This window comes from Pongo pygmaeus, chromosome 2 (genome assembly GCF_028885625.2).
Source record: "Pongo pygmaeus isolate AG05252 chromosome 2, NHGRI_mPonPyg2-v2.0_pri, whole genome shotgun sequence".
Taxonomy (NCBI): Eukaryota; Metazoa; Chordata; class Mammalia; order Primates; family Hominidae; genus Pongo; species Pongo pygmaeus.
The window spans coordinates 188,542,458-188,563,009 of NC_085930.1; the positions used below are offsets into that span (position 1 = coordinate 188,542,458).

Sequence of the window (20,552 nt, forward strand, 5' to 3'; positions counted from 1 at the left end):
CCTGGCTGAATAACAATTTAATTGTACATTTAAAAATAACTAAAAGAATATAATTGTATTGTTTGTAATACAAAGAATAAATGCTTGAGGTGAATAGATACCTCGTTTACCATGTGATTTTTTTTTTTTTTGGAGGCAGGGTCTTGCTGTGTTGCCCAGTCTGGAGTGCAGTGGTGGGATCATGGCTTATTGCAACCTCCACCTCCCAGGCTTAAGCAATCCCTCCACCTCAGCCTCCAGAGTAGCTGGGGCTACAGGGGCATGCCACCAAGCCTAGCTAATTTTTTGTTTTGTGTTTTTTTTTTTTTGGTGGAGTCAGGGTTTTGTCATGTTGCTCAGGCTGGTCTCAAAGTCCTGGACTCAAACACTCCCGCCTTGGCATCCCAAAATGCTAGGATTATAGGAATATGCCACTGCACTCAACCCCTGATGTGATTATTACACATTGTATGCTAGTATCAAAATACTTCATATACCTCATAAATATGTATACTCAATTAATATGAACCCACAAAAATTTAAAATGAAAAATTTTTTTAACTTTTTACAAAGATTTATTGTTGGCAAATTCTTCACTGCAGGTCCTAGTATAGTTGGTATATTAAATTTATATTTTTTATTTGTGTTTATAAGTGCTTAAATCATCTCTGAGCCCATACTGGATATAGCTGCTTGAACCCTCATTGTTTAGTATCTATTAGCCTAGTTTTATATTTCAGCCATCTAAAGCATAAACATTAAAAAGATTGAAATATTGAGCATGTTGTTTGCTTTGTCAAAGATCACTAGGTTAAAATTTCCTAGGCTTCTTACAGATGACAGCTGGAAATCCTGTTTTTTAGACTTCAAATTATATATAAAAGCTGAAAAAATTCTGTAACCCAAATTTTCTTTTTAAGAAATATAATACAGTTTTTCTTGCACTCTTATTAGTCCAGGCACAGATGTTACTACAGAGCTGGATAGCTGGATTGATAAGTTTTGCCTAGATGCTGATGTCTTCGTTTTGGTCGCAAACTCTGAATCAACACTAATGAATACGGTAGGGTTTAATCATATTATTGTGTTTCGATGGTAGGAAATGAAACGGTGTCTGTTTTAATTCTGAAAAGCAAGGGAAATCCAAATCATGGATTAGAAAGAACTTCTAAAAACAGGCATGAATGAAGGGGTTTGTGTTTTCATAGAACCAGAAGGGCTGTTTCTAGTCTTTCTATAGTGTGTAGTTCCCTGGATTTCTCTAGCAGTATAGGGCTTGATGGCTCTAGCTTCTGGTTATTTATCAGTCTCAGGGAAAATGAGTGCCAGAAATTTTAGGATGCTTATTTAAGTCTCTTGAATAAAGTATAAACCACTCCTTCTTTCTGCCATCTATCAGGCAAGGCTTTTTATATTTTCAGTATTGTCAGCTATTTCCAGCTTCACCAGAATATACTCTAGGTTTCAGCTTAACTGTGTACACTTTAAGCTGCTGTCAGACTTAGAAGATTATTTAGCCAGATGTCTGGAGCCAGAGTCGTTTGAAATAAACTTTCAAAACTATAACATGATTTTTTAAAGTTGTTATCAGTTTTTTTCATCTTTGAAAGTTTAATGCTCATAGAGTGCTTTTAGGATCCTTTGTCGGTGGTGTTAATTACTATTGTCTAAATGGTTCAGACTTTCTCATTAAAATAAAATTTCAATTATAAATGTAAATTATAGTGAATGTACTGTGGGGTTTTTTTTGTTTGTTTTTCAGGAAAAACACTTTTTTCACAAGGTGAATGAGCGGCTTTCCAAGCCTAATATTTTCATTCTCAATAATCGTTGGGATGCCTCTGCATCAGAGCCAGAATATATGGAAGACGTAAGTTATTAATTTTTTTTTGTAGGTTTTGAAATACAGTCACATACATTGTTATTTGAGAAAACAGTATTGCTTATAGAATAGAAAATTATAAGAGCTATTCCATGAAAAGAAGATAGATAGAGAAAACCTGAAGTAGGTATGTGATAAAGACGAAGGTATGAAGTTACTTTGAGGGAAAATTGTGTTATACTATCTAGTTATTTCAAAGCTTGAAACTTCTTTTTTGTTTAAGTTGTTATTGAAATGTACATAGCAGAAAAGTACATAAATCGTAAGTGATCCTTCCAATTTGGCTTCCTAAAGTGCTGGGATGACAGGCCTGAGCCACCATGCCTGTCCAAATTTGACAAATTTAACACACCTGTTTCAAAATCCAGATCAAAAAGCAGACCATTCTGAACACCCCAGAACCTTCCTCTTACCTACCTCTTTCCAGCTTCCCTTCTGTCCTACTTCCCAAGGAGAAATTATCCATTTATCATGACTTCTGACCCCCTAAATTAATCTTTCTGGTTGTTCAACTTTATATAACAGAATCATATAATACCTGCTTTTGCATCTGTTTTTGTTTTTATTTCACGTGTTTGTCATATGTGTCCATATTATTGTGCGTAGCATAGTTGTATTGCATTCCCATTGCTGTATAGTATTCCATCTGTGACTATACTACAATTGATTTATTCACAGTGATGAGCATTTGGGTTAATTTACTATATTTAGTTATGAATGCTACTGTGCATATGCTTGTATATGTCCTTCTGGTATGCATATGTATGCATTTTTGTTAGGTAGTTCTCAGTGTGGAGGATGGACAGTTTTGACCCCCATGGGATATTTGGCAGCATCTGAAGATACTTTTTTTTTGTCACAACTGGGGTTTTGTGCTACTGGCATCTAATGAGTAGAGGTTAGACATGCTGTTACACATGCTCTGACACAGAACAGGCCCCCAAGCAAACACTGGCCAATCCAAAACGTCAGTAATGCAGAGGTTAGTAAACCATGGGTATATGTACCTAGAGGTAAAATTGCTAGATTACGAGTTAAGAATATGTTCGATTTTAGTAAATATAGCACCAGAGTTCTCCAAAGTGCTTGGTGTCGATTTATACTCTGGCCAGCAGATTGAGTTTCATAAGATTTGCATCCTCAACTTTTTTTTTTTTTTTTGGCATTTTAGTCACACCAATTGTAGAAACTTAAAAAGATTGAAGTATCTGGAATTTGGACTATAAATAATATTTATTTAATTTGCTTGAGACGATTTCTGATTTTACTAGTAGTACGAAATTATTATATGTAGAGGACAAGATAAAAATAAACTATCCCATCACTGTTCACATGTTAAATTATTTGCTTTCATTTTTCCCCAATTGGAATTTTGCATAACATCATGTTTTATATCCTCCTGTCATTAACTGTTGTTTTACAGTCTTGCTCTTTCAAACTGGGGTCTCAGAATTTGGAAGCATCGCTCATAAATTATTTTTCCTCAAATATTTCAGCATTCCTGTTTAGATTTATTTTTGCAAGTCTTAATATAGAGATCTCTCATCATAGCCATAATGCTAAAGACTAGTACTAAATCCTAACTTCTAACCCTTAATCTTCACTTCAGTGCCCAAGTGGTAATCTTGAACCCAACATTGCAATTCTAATGCCTGGTTAATGCATTCTCCCCAACCTTAACTTTGTTTTTTGAGACGGAGTCTTGCTCTGTCACCCAGGCTGGAGTACAGGGGCACGATCTTGGCTCACTGCAGCCTCCACCTCCCGGGCTCAAGCGATTCTCCCGCCTCAGCCTGCCCAGTAGCTGGGATTACTGGCGCCTGCCACCTCACCCAGCTAATTTTTGTGTTTTTAGTAGAGACGGGGTTTCACCATGTTGGCCAGGCTGGTCTCAAACTCCTGACCTCGTGATCTGCCCGCCTTGGCCTCCCAAAGTGCTGGGATTACAGGCGTGAGCCACTGTGCCCAGCAGAATTTTAAATGTTCAAAAGACAGAATTGTTAAGAGAAAGATTTCCTGTCATCAGATATCAAACTTCATTTATTAGAATTTCTTAAATTCATTAGTTATATGGTAACTTTTATTATATCACTGTGAATAAAGTTAGTATTGGTCTATAGTCGTTGGTTATTATATTTGTTTCAATTATTAGAATTATTTTAATACCATTTTCTCTGTAGGTACGCAGACAGCACATGGAAAGATGCCTACATTTCTTGGTGGAGGAGCTCAAAGTTGTAAATGCTTTAGAAGCACAGAATCGTATCTTCTTTGTTTCAGCAAAGGAAGTTCTTAGTGCTAGAAAGCAAAAAGCACAGGGGATGCCAGAAAGTGGTATGCATTAATTATAGATTTCCTTTTTAAATATAAAAATATTTAAAATTGGCCGGGTGCGGTGGCTCACACCTGTAATCCCAGCACTTTGGAAGGCTGAGGCGGGCGGATCATGAGGTCAGGAGTTCGAGATCAGCCTGGCCAACATGGTGAAACCCCATCTCTACTAAAAATACAAAAATTAGCTGGGCATGGTTGTGCACACCTGTAATCCCAGCTACTTGGGGGGCTGAGGCCGGAAAATTGCTTGAACCCAGGAGGCGGAGGTTGCAGTGAGCCAAGATTGCGCCATTGCACTCCAGCTCTGGGCAACAGAGCAAGACTCTGTCTTGGGGGGGGAAAAAGAAATATAGAGATATATATATATATATATATTTAAAATTATAAAATCAGTAACCTACCAGAAAATATATCTTGCTGTATACTAGGTTTTTAAATCTTTGCCTGTACGTTACAGGTGGGATACTTGCTGAAGGATTTCAGGCAAGATTACAGGAATTTCAGAATTTTGAACAAATCTTTGAGGTAGGAATTTTGTGACTGTATTGCCTAATACAAAACTCTTTCTTTGGTTGGAGAAAGCATAATCTTCTATTTTTATCATTCGTTTTTGTCAATAACTTCTGCTATTATTTAGTTTAGTTACTGACACAGCCAGTAAAATGTGGAAAGTGAAGAAAAGAAGCCCCTGCAAAATGATTTGTAAGAATTGAGAATTAAAGATTGTAATTTCTTCCTTATTCTTATTTTTATGTATTTATATATAAATAAGAAACTGTGTTTCAATATTGCTGTGTTGTGCAATGAATGAAATTCCCTGTATTCAATAATTTGGAACAACAGCAAACAAGCGTAATTGCTGTTGGAATGGATAATAGAGCAAAGAAAGCATTATCCTTTTTTTCTTTGTGCCGCATGACTAATAGAAGTATACAAAACGTGATTAATGCCATTTGACAAAATTTTATTATATTTATATACTGTGTTGCCACATGTCCATTCTCCATATTTTGTGCCAAACATTCTAAATGAATAATTGAGTAGAAAAGAGCTTCAGCGTTTTCAGAAACTTCTAGGAAACTACTGAAGTTCCTGAGTGGTAGATGGGGAGGGAGGCTAGTTTGTTATGTTGCATTGTAAGTGTTTTTATTCAGAGACATTAAAACTCACCCTACATTTGACTGAATAGTTCTTTAGATATTAACCTTCTGAACTCCTATTTTGCCCTATATAATTCATATCACCTTCCCACTTAGGAATGAACACAGTGACTTCAGCGTTGAAGAAACCTCAATCTGTAATTATTCTTATAAGTATAACTGCTTTAATAGGGGGGACATGAATGTTGAGTATACTTGGCAGGATTTTTAAAATAAAAAATTTGCTTACTATCTCTCATCTTTAATTTGGTGAGAGAAAAAAGGTTATTAGACAGATGAAGACAAACTGGAAGAAAGCAAATCCACTGCCAGCTATCTCGATAAGATCTAATTGTTCAGAGGCTACTGGATTATCAGTAGATGTCCTCTCAAGCCAAGCTATAGGATACATGAAGTCCCAGTTACTCAAAGACCATTGTTTGTTTTTTTTCTTTTCCTTTTGCTTTCACCAAAGGGTTGATGCTCTCCTCACAGTTTTTTTCTCTTAAAGAAATGGGATCTCCCTCTGTTACCCAGGCTGGAGTGCAGTTGGGCAATCATAGCTCGTTGCAGCCTCGAACTCCTGGGCTCAAATGATCCTCCCACCTCAGCTTCCTCTCCTCACTGTTATCAGTTATTTCATCCATGGGGAAAATATGTAGGGAGAGGATCTATTCTATTTCCTTGTCTTTCCTTATTTATTGACCTTTGTATATATGTGTTTTATGTATGTTTATCATTGATTTCTTCTAAATTATACATTTATATAATTATAATTGTGTAATGTTCTGTTACACATTTATACTGCTTCCATATTGGTTCATGGTATAGCTTGTGCTTCCCAAGAATATCTCGTTGAGGAGGTGGGAATGAGAAGAATAAAAGATATGCTGTAGGGAATTGGTTCACAAGCCTGGCTGATCATCAGACTCACATGACGTGCTTTAGAGAACCACAGGCTCCTGACCTATCCTAACCCCAACCCCAGATCCAGGGGGTTGGGGTTGGTCTAGGAATCTATACACATATATATTCAAAGCTCCCCAAGTGATTGCAATAATCAGACAGACTTAGAAACTATTCTTTTTCAATGTTTTTAGAGGAAACTTGGCAGTTTATGTTTTATTCTAATGGTCCTTTTGGGATTCTAAAATTTATGTATGGAAAAAATTGCTTATGAGCAGTAGCTTTTTGTTTTTACTTAAAGTCATGGAACGTCCAGCTTTAGAGTGAAAATTTTAAGTCTGAAATATCTAAAATGAGAATCAGTTAAAAATTACTTGAATTTATCCAAACAATCAGCTGGGCAAAAAATATTATGTCTGAATGTATTAGAAAGAGACAAAACATTTTTTGGTAATTAATTACATTGAAAGTTTTAGTCAGCTTTATTCCAAAACTGGTATTTGTTACTTCTTAAGTCAGTTTTGGTAATTTCTGATTTCTTAGAAATTGGTGCATTTCTGAACATTTATAATTTAGTAGCATAAAATTGTTTGTTTTGAATCTCTTGTTTCTCACTTCTATGTTTAAATATAAATGTATATCTACATATACATACACACACACACACACACACACACACACACACACCCTTAATGGGTTTGCCAATGATTTGTCATCCAAAGACACAGCCCCAGCTCTTATGTAATTTATCACTTAATAAATATCATTTTGGGGATTTCATTCACTAAGTTCTTTTTTTCTCTTTCTTTTTTTTTTTTTTGGAGACAGAGTCTTGCTCTGTCGCCAGGCTGGAGCGAGTGCAGCAGCGCAATGTCAGCTCACTACAACCTCCGGCTCCTGGGTTCAAGGGACTCTTCTGCCTCAGCTTCCCTAGTAGCTGGGACTACAGGGGCACATCACTACACTCGGCTACTTTTTGTATTTTTAGTAGAGACGGGGTTACACAGTGTTGGCCAGGATGGTCTCGATCTCCTGACCTCGTGATCCACCCGCCTCGGCCTCCCAAAGTGCTGGGATTACAGGCATGAGCCACCGTGCCTGGCCTGTGTTCATCTTTAACATTGTTTACTTTGAAGATGCATTGGTTTTTGCTTATTGTTCTTAAAGAAAAGATTCAGCATTGTGAATCTGTGACTGCAGCTTTAGGCGTATCCCAAGGTTTTCAGTACTAGTTTAGTTTTTGTGGTTTTTGTTTCTAATTATCCTTTTGGCATTTCCTTATCAATATAAGACTTTTTAAAATTCAAGTGTTTTGATTCATTTTATCCAATTTTTGGTTACTAATTTCTTGGTTTCTTTGTGTTGTGGTCACATCATGTGGCTTTTACACACATTTTCTCTTTGTTTTGGGGATTTGCTTACTTTGTAGTCGTGCAAGATTTTTTGTGAAAAGAAAAACTGTATCAAGTTCATCACCTTTATCAATTTGACCTTTGCCGTGGACTTCTTTAGATTCACTTGATTCAAAGGGATCTAAGTATTTTAAACATTTAGAATACTAAGTTAAGCAAGGCTTGAAAATTAAATTCAGTAAAAGCAATCAAAAAAATCAATATTAGCCTGGGCGTTGGTGGCTCATGCCAGTAATGCCAGTACTTTAGGATGCCAAAGCAGGAAGATCACTGGAGCTTAGGAGATCGAGATCAGGTTAGGCAAAAACATGAAAAGACTAAATCCCATCTCTACCAGAAAAAAAAAAAAAAAAGCCAGATATGATAGCTCATGACTATAGTCGCAGCTACCCCAGAGGCTGAGGTAGAAGGCCAAGAAGTTTGAGGCTGTGGTGATGGTGAGCTATGCAGGTACCACTGTGCTCCAACCTGTATGACAGAGTGAGACTGTCTCTTTTCTTTCAAAAAAAAAGGGAAGAAAGGAAAATCAATGTTAGTCTATTAATATATTTTCTTATTGTTTTAAAACTGTATTTGGAAAGTTTCAAAATGCATTTGGACTGCATTGTTCTAAAGGCAAGTTAGAAATCCAGATTTCTTTTGCACAGTTATTTCACCATTAATTCTTACTAGTTTTGGTTGTATGATGGGAGATAGATGTATAAAAATAACTTATTTAAAATGTCAGTGGATTTTTTTGTAATGGACATTCCTGGATGATAGGTGAAATCTGAACATGAATTGTTTGTTAGATAATAGTATTGTCTCAATGGTAAATATTCTGAATACAATTGTTTTGTGATTGTGCAAATAAATGTTTTCTTTCTTAGAAGACAAGTATTGATGTATTAGGTAATAAGCTTGTGATGTAGTAATGACCTGTCAAAATGTTCAGGAAGGAAAATAATACGTAAGTATATATAAAAATGTATGCCTCTCTTTATATATATAGGAGTCATACATTTTATATATATATATTGCAAGACATGTATTATATATATTTATTATATATTATATATAATGTATATTTATTATATATAATGTGTTATATACAAATATTATATATATATGCCCTCACACAGGAGAGAGAGTATCGAGCATGAGTATGGAGGGAGGGGAGAAGTAAACACAAGGGGCTGAATGTTAATATTTGATATATCTAGATAAAAGGTATATTTCTTGCACTTTTCTGTTGAAAGTATATCAAAATAAGTTGGCAGTGATGAATAGCATGTTGTTAGGTGTTTGTAGGGTCTATTTTCAAGGGAAATTGAAAAGTTTGTTGGTTTTATGTTTTAATTACTTGTATAAATTAATATTATTAATGTATGATTAGAGTTTCTGATAAAATAAATCTGGGAACTGCTGCATATTATGTATGTTCCCCATAGAGATTAATTAGCATATTAGTGTATTAAGGATGCTGAGAAATAACTTAGAAGGGTAACTTTATTTAAATTAACACTTCCCATACTTATTTGGAGCACAATGTTCTTTTTTCAAGGTACCTCTTAAATATCCTACAGATCAGTGGGAACACCAATGTGGGATACTTTTTTAATTAGAAGAGTGATTATTTTCTTCTCTATACTTATTCATCATTATATATTTTTGAATCAGACAGTAATTTATATTGCCTAATAACTTTTGGAGATCTTTTCTGTCTCGTCTAGCTCTAACACTGTGCTGTTATCTACAAATTTGGATCTTCATTGCTGATATCTAGATCTGCTTCATCGAGGAATATAGACTTTATTTTAATCTTTTTCCTTTTAAAAATATTTTTGTTTTATAATTTTGCAGAAGTTAATTTGACACATTTATGAGGCATTTATTTAAAATAAAATCAATGCATTATTTTAGTTATTAAAAAATAAGTAGTTTACAAATGTTCACTATTATGTAATCATTGGTGATTTTAAAGAAGAAAACATCCAGGAATGTTTTATCTTTAGGTGTATACAGAACAGGAATACTGTAACTTCCTACATTACCTTTTTCAAAATCAGTGAAAATGAGTGATGCATAAATGAGCTTCACCATGGGCAAAAATGAAGCTAGGCAATGCAAGAAAGTAATGGCTTCAGAGTTAAATATTGACTAAATGAATTACCCTCATGTACTCTATAGCTAAATAATCTGTTTTGTTTTCTCTACCTCAAACGAAATGCTGAAGAGGGGAGCTAAAATAGCAGAAGAGATTATAGTCTTTCTGAGTGCTCAAATAATTTCAGAGACATGAAGGCTAAGCATAGGTCGTAAATAGGACATTTGAATGCACGTGTAGCATCCTGATGATTTCAGGATAACAAATGTAGCACTAGAGTATTAAGTAAATGCCTTTTGAAGTCTAAAAGCCATTTATTAAAGGAAGGATAGTAATGAACTTCAGGAAGCAATTACCACAATTTGTATTAGCTAAATATATAGAGGTTTGAGAAGATGAATTCATTGGAGTATCAGAGAATTAATATATCCCTAATTTTTAAAAAATTTATCATAGAAAATAAACATCTCTTATAAAACATCTATAATAGTTACTGTGCTATATTTCAGTGCAGAATTTGACTTTCTATGAAGTAAACATGAAATAAGACATATTGTAATAAAAAATTTTATAAATTTTTATTTATTTATTTATTTTTTGAGACAGAGTCTCGCTCTGTCGCCCAGGCTGGAGTGCAGTGGCGCTATCTCAGCTCACTGCAAGCTCCACCTTCCGGGTCTCGCCATTCTCCTGCCTCAGCCTCCCAAGTAGCTGGGACTACAGGCGCATGCCACCACGCCCAGCTAATTTTTTGTATTTTTAGTAGAGACGGGGTTTCACCATGTTAGCCAGGATGGTCTCAATCTCCTGACCTCGTGATCTGCCCACCTCGGCCTCTCAAAGTGCTAGGATTACAGGAGTGAGCCACCACGCCCGGCCCAATTTTATAAATTTTAAATGATAAATCATAGTAAATATATATTTATAGGATAGGCGTGGTGGCTCACTCTTGTAATCCTAGCACTTTGTGAGACTGAGACAGGCAGATGACTTGGGGTCAGGAGTTGAAGACCAGCCTGGCCAACACTGCAAAACCCTGACTCTACTAAAAATGTAAAAATTAGCCAGGCATAGTGGTGCATGCCTGTAATTACAGCTACTTGGGAGGCTAAAGTAGAATCACTTGAACCTGGGCGGTGGAGGTTGCAGTGAGTCGAGATCATGCCATTGCACTCCAGCCTTGGTGACAGTGCAAGACTGTCAAAAAAAAAAAAAAATATATATATATATATATTAGATAAGTATTCTGTATATTGAAAATTGAATCAAAAATGTTGCAAAATGTATCCATCGATATATGTGATGCTTTGTGACTTTTTTTTATTTAAAATAACAACTATTTTAAATGGGTTGTTAGCTTGAAGATAAATGAGATAACGGCATGATTCAGGCTTTTGTGTACACACTATATTCTAATGAAAATAATTGCAATTATCTTCTAAATAGCTGCAGATATTTTTTCTATAAACAATTTTAGATGTTACATTGTTAAATGTTAGCTTTCAAATTCTTCACATTTTAACTCAATGAAGTCCTTTTCAGCAAACTTACAGGAATCATTGTATCATTCAGCTATTAAATAAGGAATTGTTCTAATTCACATCTTAATTAAGAACTTTACTAGGTTATATCTATTGCAAGTATGAGAAGAATCTAGATAGAAGGACTATAATTGGATTAAAGGTGATCCAGATAAAAATAGTAATTCTAATGAGGAAATTTTTTAACATTGAAAATAGTACCCTGTTTATTTTTTTTAATGTTAGAGTCAAACCATTGCACATTACTGTGTAAAAATACACAAAGATGGTAACTTGCTGCTAAAGCCCTTTTTACTTTTGAATCTTTGTATTTTTTTCACCTTTGTAATTTTAAGTTGTGCTTTTATCACTCATTTGTTTTCTACCTTTATTTCTGTTTTGGTTAAAGTTACAAACAGCAAGTTTTTGTGTTTAAATTCCTGAAAATGTTGCGATGGAATTACAGTAATGTGTTATGGCTTGGGCCCCTCGCAGGAGTGTATCTCGCAGTCAGCAGTGAAAACAAAGTTTGAACAGCACACTATCAGAGCTAAACAGATACTAGCTACTGTGAAAAACATAATGGATTCAGTAAACCTGGCAGCTGAAGAGAAAAGGTATGAGTTCATTTTGTTGCAACATAAAAATGTTAGTTTTTTTGTCAGACTTTTGTTAAGATGAGGTTTTAAATTGTTGTACTATAAATACTTTTTACACTGAAATCAACCTTGTGGGTTTAACTGATGCCTACTTATATATTTTTAAGTGCATATTTGAAAGTGTCGATATTTATTCTGCCACCTTGCACACATCATTTATTTTCCCTGGACCTCACTATTCCTATGTATGAATTGTGATTTTTAAAATGTTTTGTGGCTTTAAAATATCTTTGAAGCAGTGGAAGAACCATTTCTTCAAGCAGATTTTTATGAAGAAGTCCAAAACAGGTGATCCTCTTTTTGCATTCAACCCACGACCCATTTTTAAATATAGTCATACATTGGTATTTTGAAATCACTATTTTATACTAGTTGTGTTTGTTTATCACCTGATGAACAAACAAGGCGATGCTACCTGCCAACCAGAAAGCTGATTTGGTAAGCAGTACCTTTTATGTTATACTGTACGGCATTATTTTATACTATTTGTTACCTTGTAAATGTGGCAATGAATACATGAAAATACCAGCATTATTGATACAAAGTATAATTCTCACAAACTTGGTATGCTTGAAACACAGATCGGGATGTTATTAGATGTGACAAAAGTGATGATGTTAAGCCTCAATAGGACCTTCAGTGGACTTAAGCCAGTTGAAGGAAACATAAACGCATCAAAGCTTAAGTCCAAGATGACATAACATTGGAATTTTAAATGTATTTGCTCTTGCAGGGAACAAAGACCCCTTCATGTCCCTGTCTGTTGCTTTATAGTGGTACTTTCTTAGGAATGAATTAAGTTCAAATGCAGAGAATTGCCAGCATATAAAACGCAAGGATCAGAACCCTGCGTTTGAACTCAGCCCCTGTGTACAGCCTCCGTGTCGCCTCTGTTTAATGAGATTGTGCTGCTGTAGCAGTTCCTTCTAGCTCAGTTGCTTTGATGTAGTACCCAAATTTTGGTCTATAAGATTGATTTAATTAGTAATAATTTTTAAAGACATAGGATGTTGAACAAAGTATAGCACAAAGAAGATGTGATTTGAGGATTGTATAATCATAATGTCCTGGGAACTTCTTAAGTAAAAGATCTTCTTAAATGGATCTCAGGTCTTTATTTTCCTATATCAGCCAGAGGTGAACAAACTTTTGTTTAAAAAAAGAGCCAGATAGTAAATATTCTAGGCTTTATGGGCCGTAAAGTCTCTTGGAGCTACTCATTTCTACAGTTTTAGAGCAAAAGCAGCCATAGATAGATAATAGGTAAATGAATGGGTGTGGCTGTGTTTCAAGAAAACTTTAACAAAAGCTGGCAGCTGGCTAGATTTGGCTTGTAAGGTGCTATATGCCGACCCCTGCTTATTAACTAAAGTCAGTATTGCATTCTGTTTTGCCTGTTCATATCTATGAAGTGTTTGAAGACTTAGAATTCTTATTCATCCTTTCTGGGATTCAGGTGCCACATGGGTAGAGAAACGTGGTTTCTATCAAATCATCTATATAAAATACTTTATAAGTGAAATATTGCTTGAATCCTTTCAGATATTACAAGTTTTTTTTTTTTTTCCTTGAGTCATGCTAATAGATGGTTCAATACATGAATGAGTCCCTTGCTGAAATGCTTTAGGACTTCAGACTACCCTGAACGTTGATTACTCTTTATACTGAAATAGGCATTATTCAGTGGAAGAGAGGGAAGACCAAATTGATAGACTGGACTTTATTCGAAACCAGATGAACCTTTTAACACTGGATGTTAAGAAAAAAATCAAGGAGGTTACCGAGGAGGTGGCAAACAAAGTGGGTAACAGTAGCTTCATGATTAAAATAACCTGGATGGAAATTATTTTTGATAATGCTAAAAATGTTATTCCTGTTACTTTAAAAGAATGTTTTAAGATTTTTCAATTTAATTTTTTTGAGTAATTGATTATCTTGTTTAATTATTTTAACTCCAAAATTTTCATATTTTCAGGTTTCATGTGCAATGACAGATGAAATTTGTCGACTGTCTGTTTTGGTTGATGAATTTTGTTCAGAGTTTCATCCTAATCCAGATGTATTAAAAATATATAAAAGTGTAAGTTGAAGTATAGACAAAATTATTCAGAGACAGTTTCTTATTATTCTATACCCTCATTTATTTCATGGTTTGGCATTTCAGTGTATCAGTACAAAATGAAACTGTTAGATCTCTTGTGCCCTCTTGTAATAAATGTAAACTGTCTTGTATAAAAAGTAAATAGAAAATTTATACTTAGAATGAGATAAAGATCATTTTAGGACGAGGCACAGTGGCTCATGCCTGTAATGTCAACACTTTGGGAGGCTGAGGTGGGAGGATCACTTGGGCCCCGGAGTTCAAGACGAGCCTGGGCAACATAGAACTCTAATCTACAAAAAACAGTTAGGCTGAGGCGGACGGATCACGAGGTCAGGAGTTTGAGACCAGGCTGACCAACATGGTGAAACCCTGTCTACTAAAAATACAAAAAAAAAAAAAATTAGCCAGTGGCAGGCGCCTGTAATACCAGCTACTCAGGAGGCTGAGGCGGGAGAATTGCTTGAAACTGGAAGGCAGAAGTTGCAGTGAGCCAAGATCACACCACTGCACTCCAGCCTGGGCAACAAGAGGAAAACTCTATCTCAGAAAAAAATAAAAAATAGCCAAGCGTGGCGACACGCTCCTATAGTCCCAGTTACTCAGGAGTCTGAGGCAGGAGGATCACTTGAGCCTAGGAGGTCAAGGCTACAGTGAGTCAAGATCAAAGCACTCCAGCCTAGGCAACAAAGCAAGACCCTGTCTCAAAAAAAAAAAAAAAAAAAGTCAAAAAGACCATTTTGGCGTTTACTGAATTTTTTATGTCTTTATAAAAACTACATACTTTCTGGAGAAAAAATAATATGGATATTTACCATTGTTAACAGGAATTAAATAAGCACATAGAGGATGGTATGGGAAGAAATTTGGCTGATCGATGCACCGATGAAGTAAACGCCTTAGTGCTTCAGACCCAGCAAGAAATTATTGGTAATATTTATGTCTACAAGGTCATGTCTGGTTTGTTTTTTCATTCATGACTCTGGTAAAGAGCTTATTTTCCTTCAGGCATTCCATTGAAGGTAAAACATTTACCATTCTTTCTTAAAATAAGTGTTGTGATTTTGTTCTTTCTAGAAAATTTGAAGCCATTACTTCCAGCTGGTATACAGGATAAACTACATACACTGATCCCTTGCAAGAAATTTGATCTCAGTTATAATCTAAATTACCACAAGTTATGTTCAGATTTTCAAGAGGATATTGTATTTCGTTTTTCCCTGGGCTGGTCTTCCCTTGTACATCGATTTTTGGGCCCTAGAAATGCTCAAAGGGTGCTCCTAGGATTATCAGAGCCTATCTTTCAGGTATGTATCTTTGAATCTACCAATTAAGACTCTCCTTTATTATTTTGTTTATGTGGTTTTTCTATAATAAAACTAGCTTTACAAAATCTGCACATTTAAAAGCTAGTATCTGTCTCTTAGAGCCATTTATGAGGTAGATATTTAGTTTGAGCATCCCCAATCTGAAAATCCTTAAAGGTCCAAAATCAAAAACTTTTGAGTATGGTGACACCACACGTGGAAAATTCCACACAAGATCTTAATGAGGTCATAGTAAAAACGCAGGCACACAACACACAGTTTATTTAGTGTCCTCAAGGGAAAAAAGACACAGCCTCCTCTAGCTGCAATATATCTTTTCCACATATGCCCAAATTCCCCCACACAAGCACACCCATGAAGGGTACTAAAATGGCACATGTGCAGGCCCAGTGCACCAACAGCAGTTTCCCCATGATGCCCCGCAAGGGGCCAAGACCTTTGTGCATTACCCAGTATGGGCTTCTTTACTTACTCTCCTTTCTCTGGTGTAAAGATACTGTTTTTAAAAAAAATTTTTATTTTTTTTGAGTGGGGGTGCGTTTGAGACAGAGACTTGCTCTGTGGCTCAGACTGGAGTGCAGTGGTGCAATCTTGGCTCACTGCAACCTCCACCTCCCGGGTTCATGCGATTCTCCTGCCTCAGCCTCCCGAGCAGCTGGGATTACAGGCACCCACCACCACACCCAGCTAATTTTTGTATTTTTAGTAGAGATGGGGTTTCACCATGTTGGCCAGACTGGTCTCGAACTCCTGACCTCAAGTGATCCACCTGCCTCAGCCTCCCAAAGTGTTGGGATTACAGGCGTGAGCCACAGCACCCAGGCTGTTTAAAATGTTTAAAAGGCCTACAGATACCCTTGTGGGTGACATTGATAAGAAAAAGAAGAGGCATTTATTTTTATTTATAGCACATAAATTTAAGCTGTTGGAAAAACTGGACAGTAATGTAAGTGAGAAACTTCTTACAGAAGAATGATGTTGGAATGAACACCATATATGACCTAAAAGAAAGAACAACTTTAGTAAAGTTGTTCTTTAGGACTAAACTGTTGAAGTTCCATGCTAAAAATGATGATGGAAGTTAATGAAAAAAAAAACACTACAGAAAGTTAAAAATGAAGATCTTGATCATGTATTGAAAGAGTGGATCCATCAGCATTGCAGTGAACATGTGCCACTTAAGGACATGCTGATCATGAAATAAACATCTATTAAAATGAACTGAAAATCAAAGGGAACTGTGAGTATTCAATAGGCTGGTTAGAGAAATTTAAGGTAAGATAGCATTAACTTTTCTAAAGGTTTGTGGTGTTAAAGCATCTTGATCACAAAACAGCAGAGAAATTCATTGATGAATTTGCCAAGATTGTCTCTGATGAAAATCTGACTTGAGGAGACAGCCCCTACAAGAATTAAGGATGCAAAGAACAGAATAACTGTGCTGGGATGTGCTAATGCAGCAGGCATTAAATGTGAACTTGCTGTGATAGGCAAAAGCTTGCGTCCTCACTGTTTTCAAGGAATGAATTTTTTTACTAGTCCATTATTGTACTAACAAAAAGGCATGGATCCCTAGGGACATCTTTTCTGATTGGTTTCACAAACATTTTATACCAGCAGCTTGTGTGCACTTGCAGGGAAGCTAGACCGGATGATGACTGCAAGATTTTGTTACTCCTTGACAACTATTCTGCTCATCGTCTAGCTGAAATTCTCATAAAAAATAATGTTTCATTATTTCAACCTTGTGACCAGGGTATTCTAAGATCAATGAGGAGTAAATACAAAAACCTTTTTTGGGCAGCATGCTAGCAGCAGTGAACTGAGGCCTGGGTGTGGAAGGTTTTCAGAAGGAGTTTAGAATGAAAGATGCCATAGATGCTGTTGCCAGCACAAGGAGTTTAGGATGAAGGATGCCATATATGCCAGCACTTGGAAGACAGTGACTCAGTTGTGTATGCCTGCAGCCTCTGCCTGTCACTACATTTATTGATGATGAGGAGCAAATTGGTGACTTTGAAGTATGTCAAGTGAGCTTCTTATGCAAAAAATAATATCTTCAGAGTCCATCCGTAAGCTGGAAGAAGGATATATCAAAGAAGTGTTTAACATTGATAATGAGGCTTCAGCTGTTCATTCACTAACTGATGGCAAAATAGCTAAAATGCTTCTAAATCAAGGTGATTGTGATAATGGTGATAATGAAGATGATTTCATTGACCTCGTAGAACAACTGCCTATAGGCAGCATGGTGATGGGCTTATTGAAGCACTAGAGCAGCATGTATTCATAACAGAACAAGAAATAGGTTTATAAAATCAAGGAGAGACTTCAACAAAAACCATTGTTAAAGAGGCAAGTAGGTGGTACTGCAGGAAACATTTTAAAAGGCCATTCAGCAGAATGTCTTATTATGCCGAGAGGACCCACTTCTTGGTCCCTCAACTGCTTCTGATGTTTCTTCTCACCTAACAAAGTACTGTGTACAGGAACTTTTAAATCGAAACATAGCATTGTAGGTAGAGACTGAAAGCCTGCCATTGTTGCTGTTTAACAGCTGATACAGGTGTTCTGGTGATGCTACTGTGCTGCTTAGTTTGAATACGTTATTTTTCACTGTTATTAATGGTGTGTCTTATATTTTTACTATTAAGTTCCTTTTTGTGAATCCGTGTAAGAAAATGATTGCTTGTCAGTAGTATATAAATTCAGTCAAGAATGATGGTGATGCCAAACAACCATAGAGTGTTCACACGGGTGGCTGACATAGCAACACCTATGTTTTCTGATAAGTCAATGTACACAACCTTTGTTTCATGCACAAAATTATTTAAATATTGGATAAAGTTACCTTCAGGCTATGCATATAAGGTATATGAAGCATAAATGAATTTTGTGTTTGGACGTGGGTCCCATCCTCAAGATAGCTCATTACATCTATGAAATATTGAAAAATCTTAAAAAATCTGAAATCTGAAACACTTCCGGTCCCAAGCATTTTGGATAAGGGACACTCAGCCTGTAGTATGCTTAAGGGAAAGCTTATCCTAAAGCTTTTATCCAATACTGTTGCAGGTGGTGCTACATTCATTTTTGAAACATTTCTGTTTTCTTAAAAGATTTGGTTTTCACATTTCAAGTAAACTAGAATAAATACAAGCTTTTTTTAAATTTTTTTAAAATTATACTTTAAGTTCTAGGGTACATGTACACAACGCGCAGGTTTGTTACATGTGTATACATGTGCCATGTTAGTGTGCTGCACCCATTAACTCATCATTTACATTAGGTATATCTCCTAATGCTATCCCTCCCCCCTCCTCCCACCCCACAGCAGGCCCCGGTGTGTGATGTTCCCCTTCCTGTGTCCAAGTGTTCTCATTGTTCAATTCCCACCTATGAGTGAGAACATGCAGTGTTTTGTTTTTTGTCCTTGCGATAGTTTGCTGAGAATGGTGGTTTCCAGCTTCATCGATGTCCCTACAAAGGACATGAACTCATCGTTTTTTATGGCTGCATAGTATTCCATGGTGTATATGTACCACATTTTCTTAATCCAGTCTATCATTGTTGGACATGTGGGTTGGTTCCAAGTCTTTGCTATTATGAGTAGTGCTGCAATAAACATACATGTGCATGTGTCTTTATAGCAGCATGATTTATATTCCTTTGGGTATATACCCAGTAATGGGATGGCTAGGTCAAATGGTATTTCTAGACTGAGTCTTGCTCTGTTGTCCAAGCTGGAGTGCAGTGGTGCGATCTCGGCTCCCTGCAAGCTCCGCCTCCCAGGTTCACGCCATTCTCCTGCCTCAGCCTCCCAAGTAGCTGGGACTACAGGCATCCGCCACCTCGCCAGGCTAATTTTTTTTTTTTTTGTATTTTTGGTAGAGACGGGGTTTCACCGTGTTAGCCAGGATGGTCTCGATCTCCTGACCTCGAGATCTGTCCACCTCGGCCTCCCAAAGTGCTGGGATTACAGGCGTGAGCCACCGCTCCCAGCCAAAGTCCTTTTTTTTTTTTTTTTTAGTTTATCATTTTTTGTTGTTGTTTCAAGGATTGTGCTTTTGTTGTTAGTTTTTTTAAAAACACAATTTGTTCCTCTTGAGAGTTGAGGGCCTACTATTACATTTAGACCCCATTGTATATTATGAAAATTTATTATTGTTCCTGATATCATTGGTCCATATTGTAGATAAGAATTTCCAAATTATTTTTATTTTCTACATATATTTGTGGTGTACTCATCATTTAGGGTAATTTTTCCCTCATAGATTTGCTACTATAATTTTAAAGAGTTTTATAAAGATAACTTTAATTTATAGTTGTTTAAGTGTAATCTTTTTTCCTTTTTCTTTTTCTTTTTCTTTTTTTTTTTTGGCAGCTCCCTAGATCTTTAGCTTCTACTCCCACTGCTCCTACCACTCCAGCAACGCCAGGTAATGCATCACAGGAAGAGCTCATGATTACATTAGTGACAGGATTGGCATCCCTTACATCTAGAACTTCTATGGGCATCATTATTGTTGGAGGAGTGGTAAGAAACATTATTTTTAGTATAATTAAAATTGAAATGTTTGCAAGGCTGCCTGTTAGCTCACAAAACAAAAGGTATACAGTATTTACTTCTGTTTGTAGGATCTGTAAAATAGTATGAAAATTTGCAGGTTAAAAGTAGTGAATTAAATATCACAAGTTTCATCTTAAATTTTTTAAAAACATACATCTTTAGGAATGAACTATCACCACCTAGCTGGTCTTTAATACTTCCTAAGCATTTTCACATCACAGCACACAAAGAAATATTTGTACATTGGGGTAATAAGAAAACCCCAGGTGCCCTATCTAGCCTTCTCTGAATATCAAGGGGATCTGTCTTAAGTATTAAATGTTATTTTTAGTAGTAGTTCTTATTTGTTTCTTTAAAAAAATGTATATCATTAACAGCATGGATATACTTGTTTTGGTTTTTGAAGGGTCTGACCTACAATATTTAACATCGTTTTATTTTTGAGATACATTGAATCAGTTTATCAAATCTGGCAGCTTGTAAAGCTCTCCCTTATTTGTGTGCTGATCCCTTTTAAGCCTGATTGATTTCTGGTAACTTCAGGTTTTCTCATGGAGAGGGAATATACATTTTTAGAAAATGTATCTAACTCAAAGATCCATAGGGAACTAAAATGCTTTTAAATGTACTCTCCAA

The 20,552-nt window shown here is 35.9% G+C and overlaps 1 protein-coding gene across 3 annotated transcripts in view; it reads left to right on the forward strand.

Moving 5' to 3' along the window:
- The window catches only part of MFN1 (mitofusin 1), a 44,169-nt gene that overhangs the window by 15,655 nt on the left and 7,962 nt on the right, over positions 1 to 20,552 (forward strand). For all 3 annotated transcript variants that reach the window (XM_054483596.2, XM_054483595.2, XM_054483597.2), the window contains 10 exons: positions 934 to 1,042; positions 1,742 to 1,849; positions 4,042 to 4,195; positions 4,653 to 4,720; positions 11,754 to 11,875; positions 13,591 to 13,717; positions 13,893 to 13,997; positions 14,846 to 14,948; positions 15,096 to 15,325; positions 19,731 to 19,883. In XM_054483596.2, the coding sequence (XP_054339571.1) occupies positions 934 to 1,042; positions 1,742 to 1,849; positions 4,042 to 4,195; positions 4,653 to 4,720; positions 11,754 to 11,875; positions 13,591 to 13,717; positions 13,893 to 13,997; positions 14,846 to 14,948; positions 15,096 to 15,325; positions 19,731 to 19,883 (1,279 nt within the window). The remainder of the gene's footprint in view (positions 1 to 933; positions 1,043 to 1,741; positions 1,850 to 4,041; positions 4,196 to 4,652; positions 4,721 to 11,753; positions 11,876 to 13,590; positions 13,718 to 13,892; positions 13,998 to 14,845; positions 14,949 to 15,095; positions 15,326 to 19,730; positions 19,884 to 20,552) is intronic.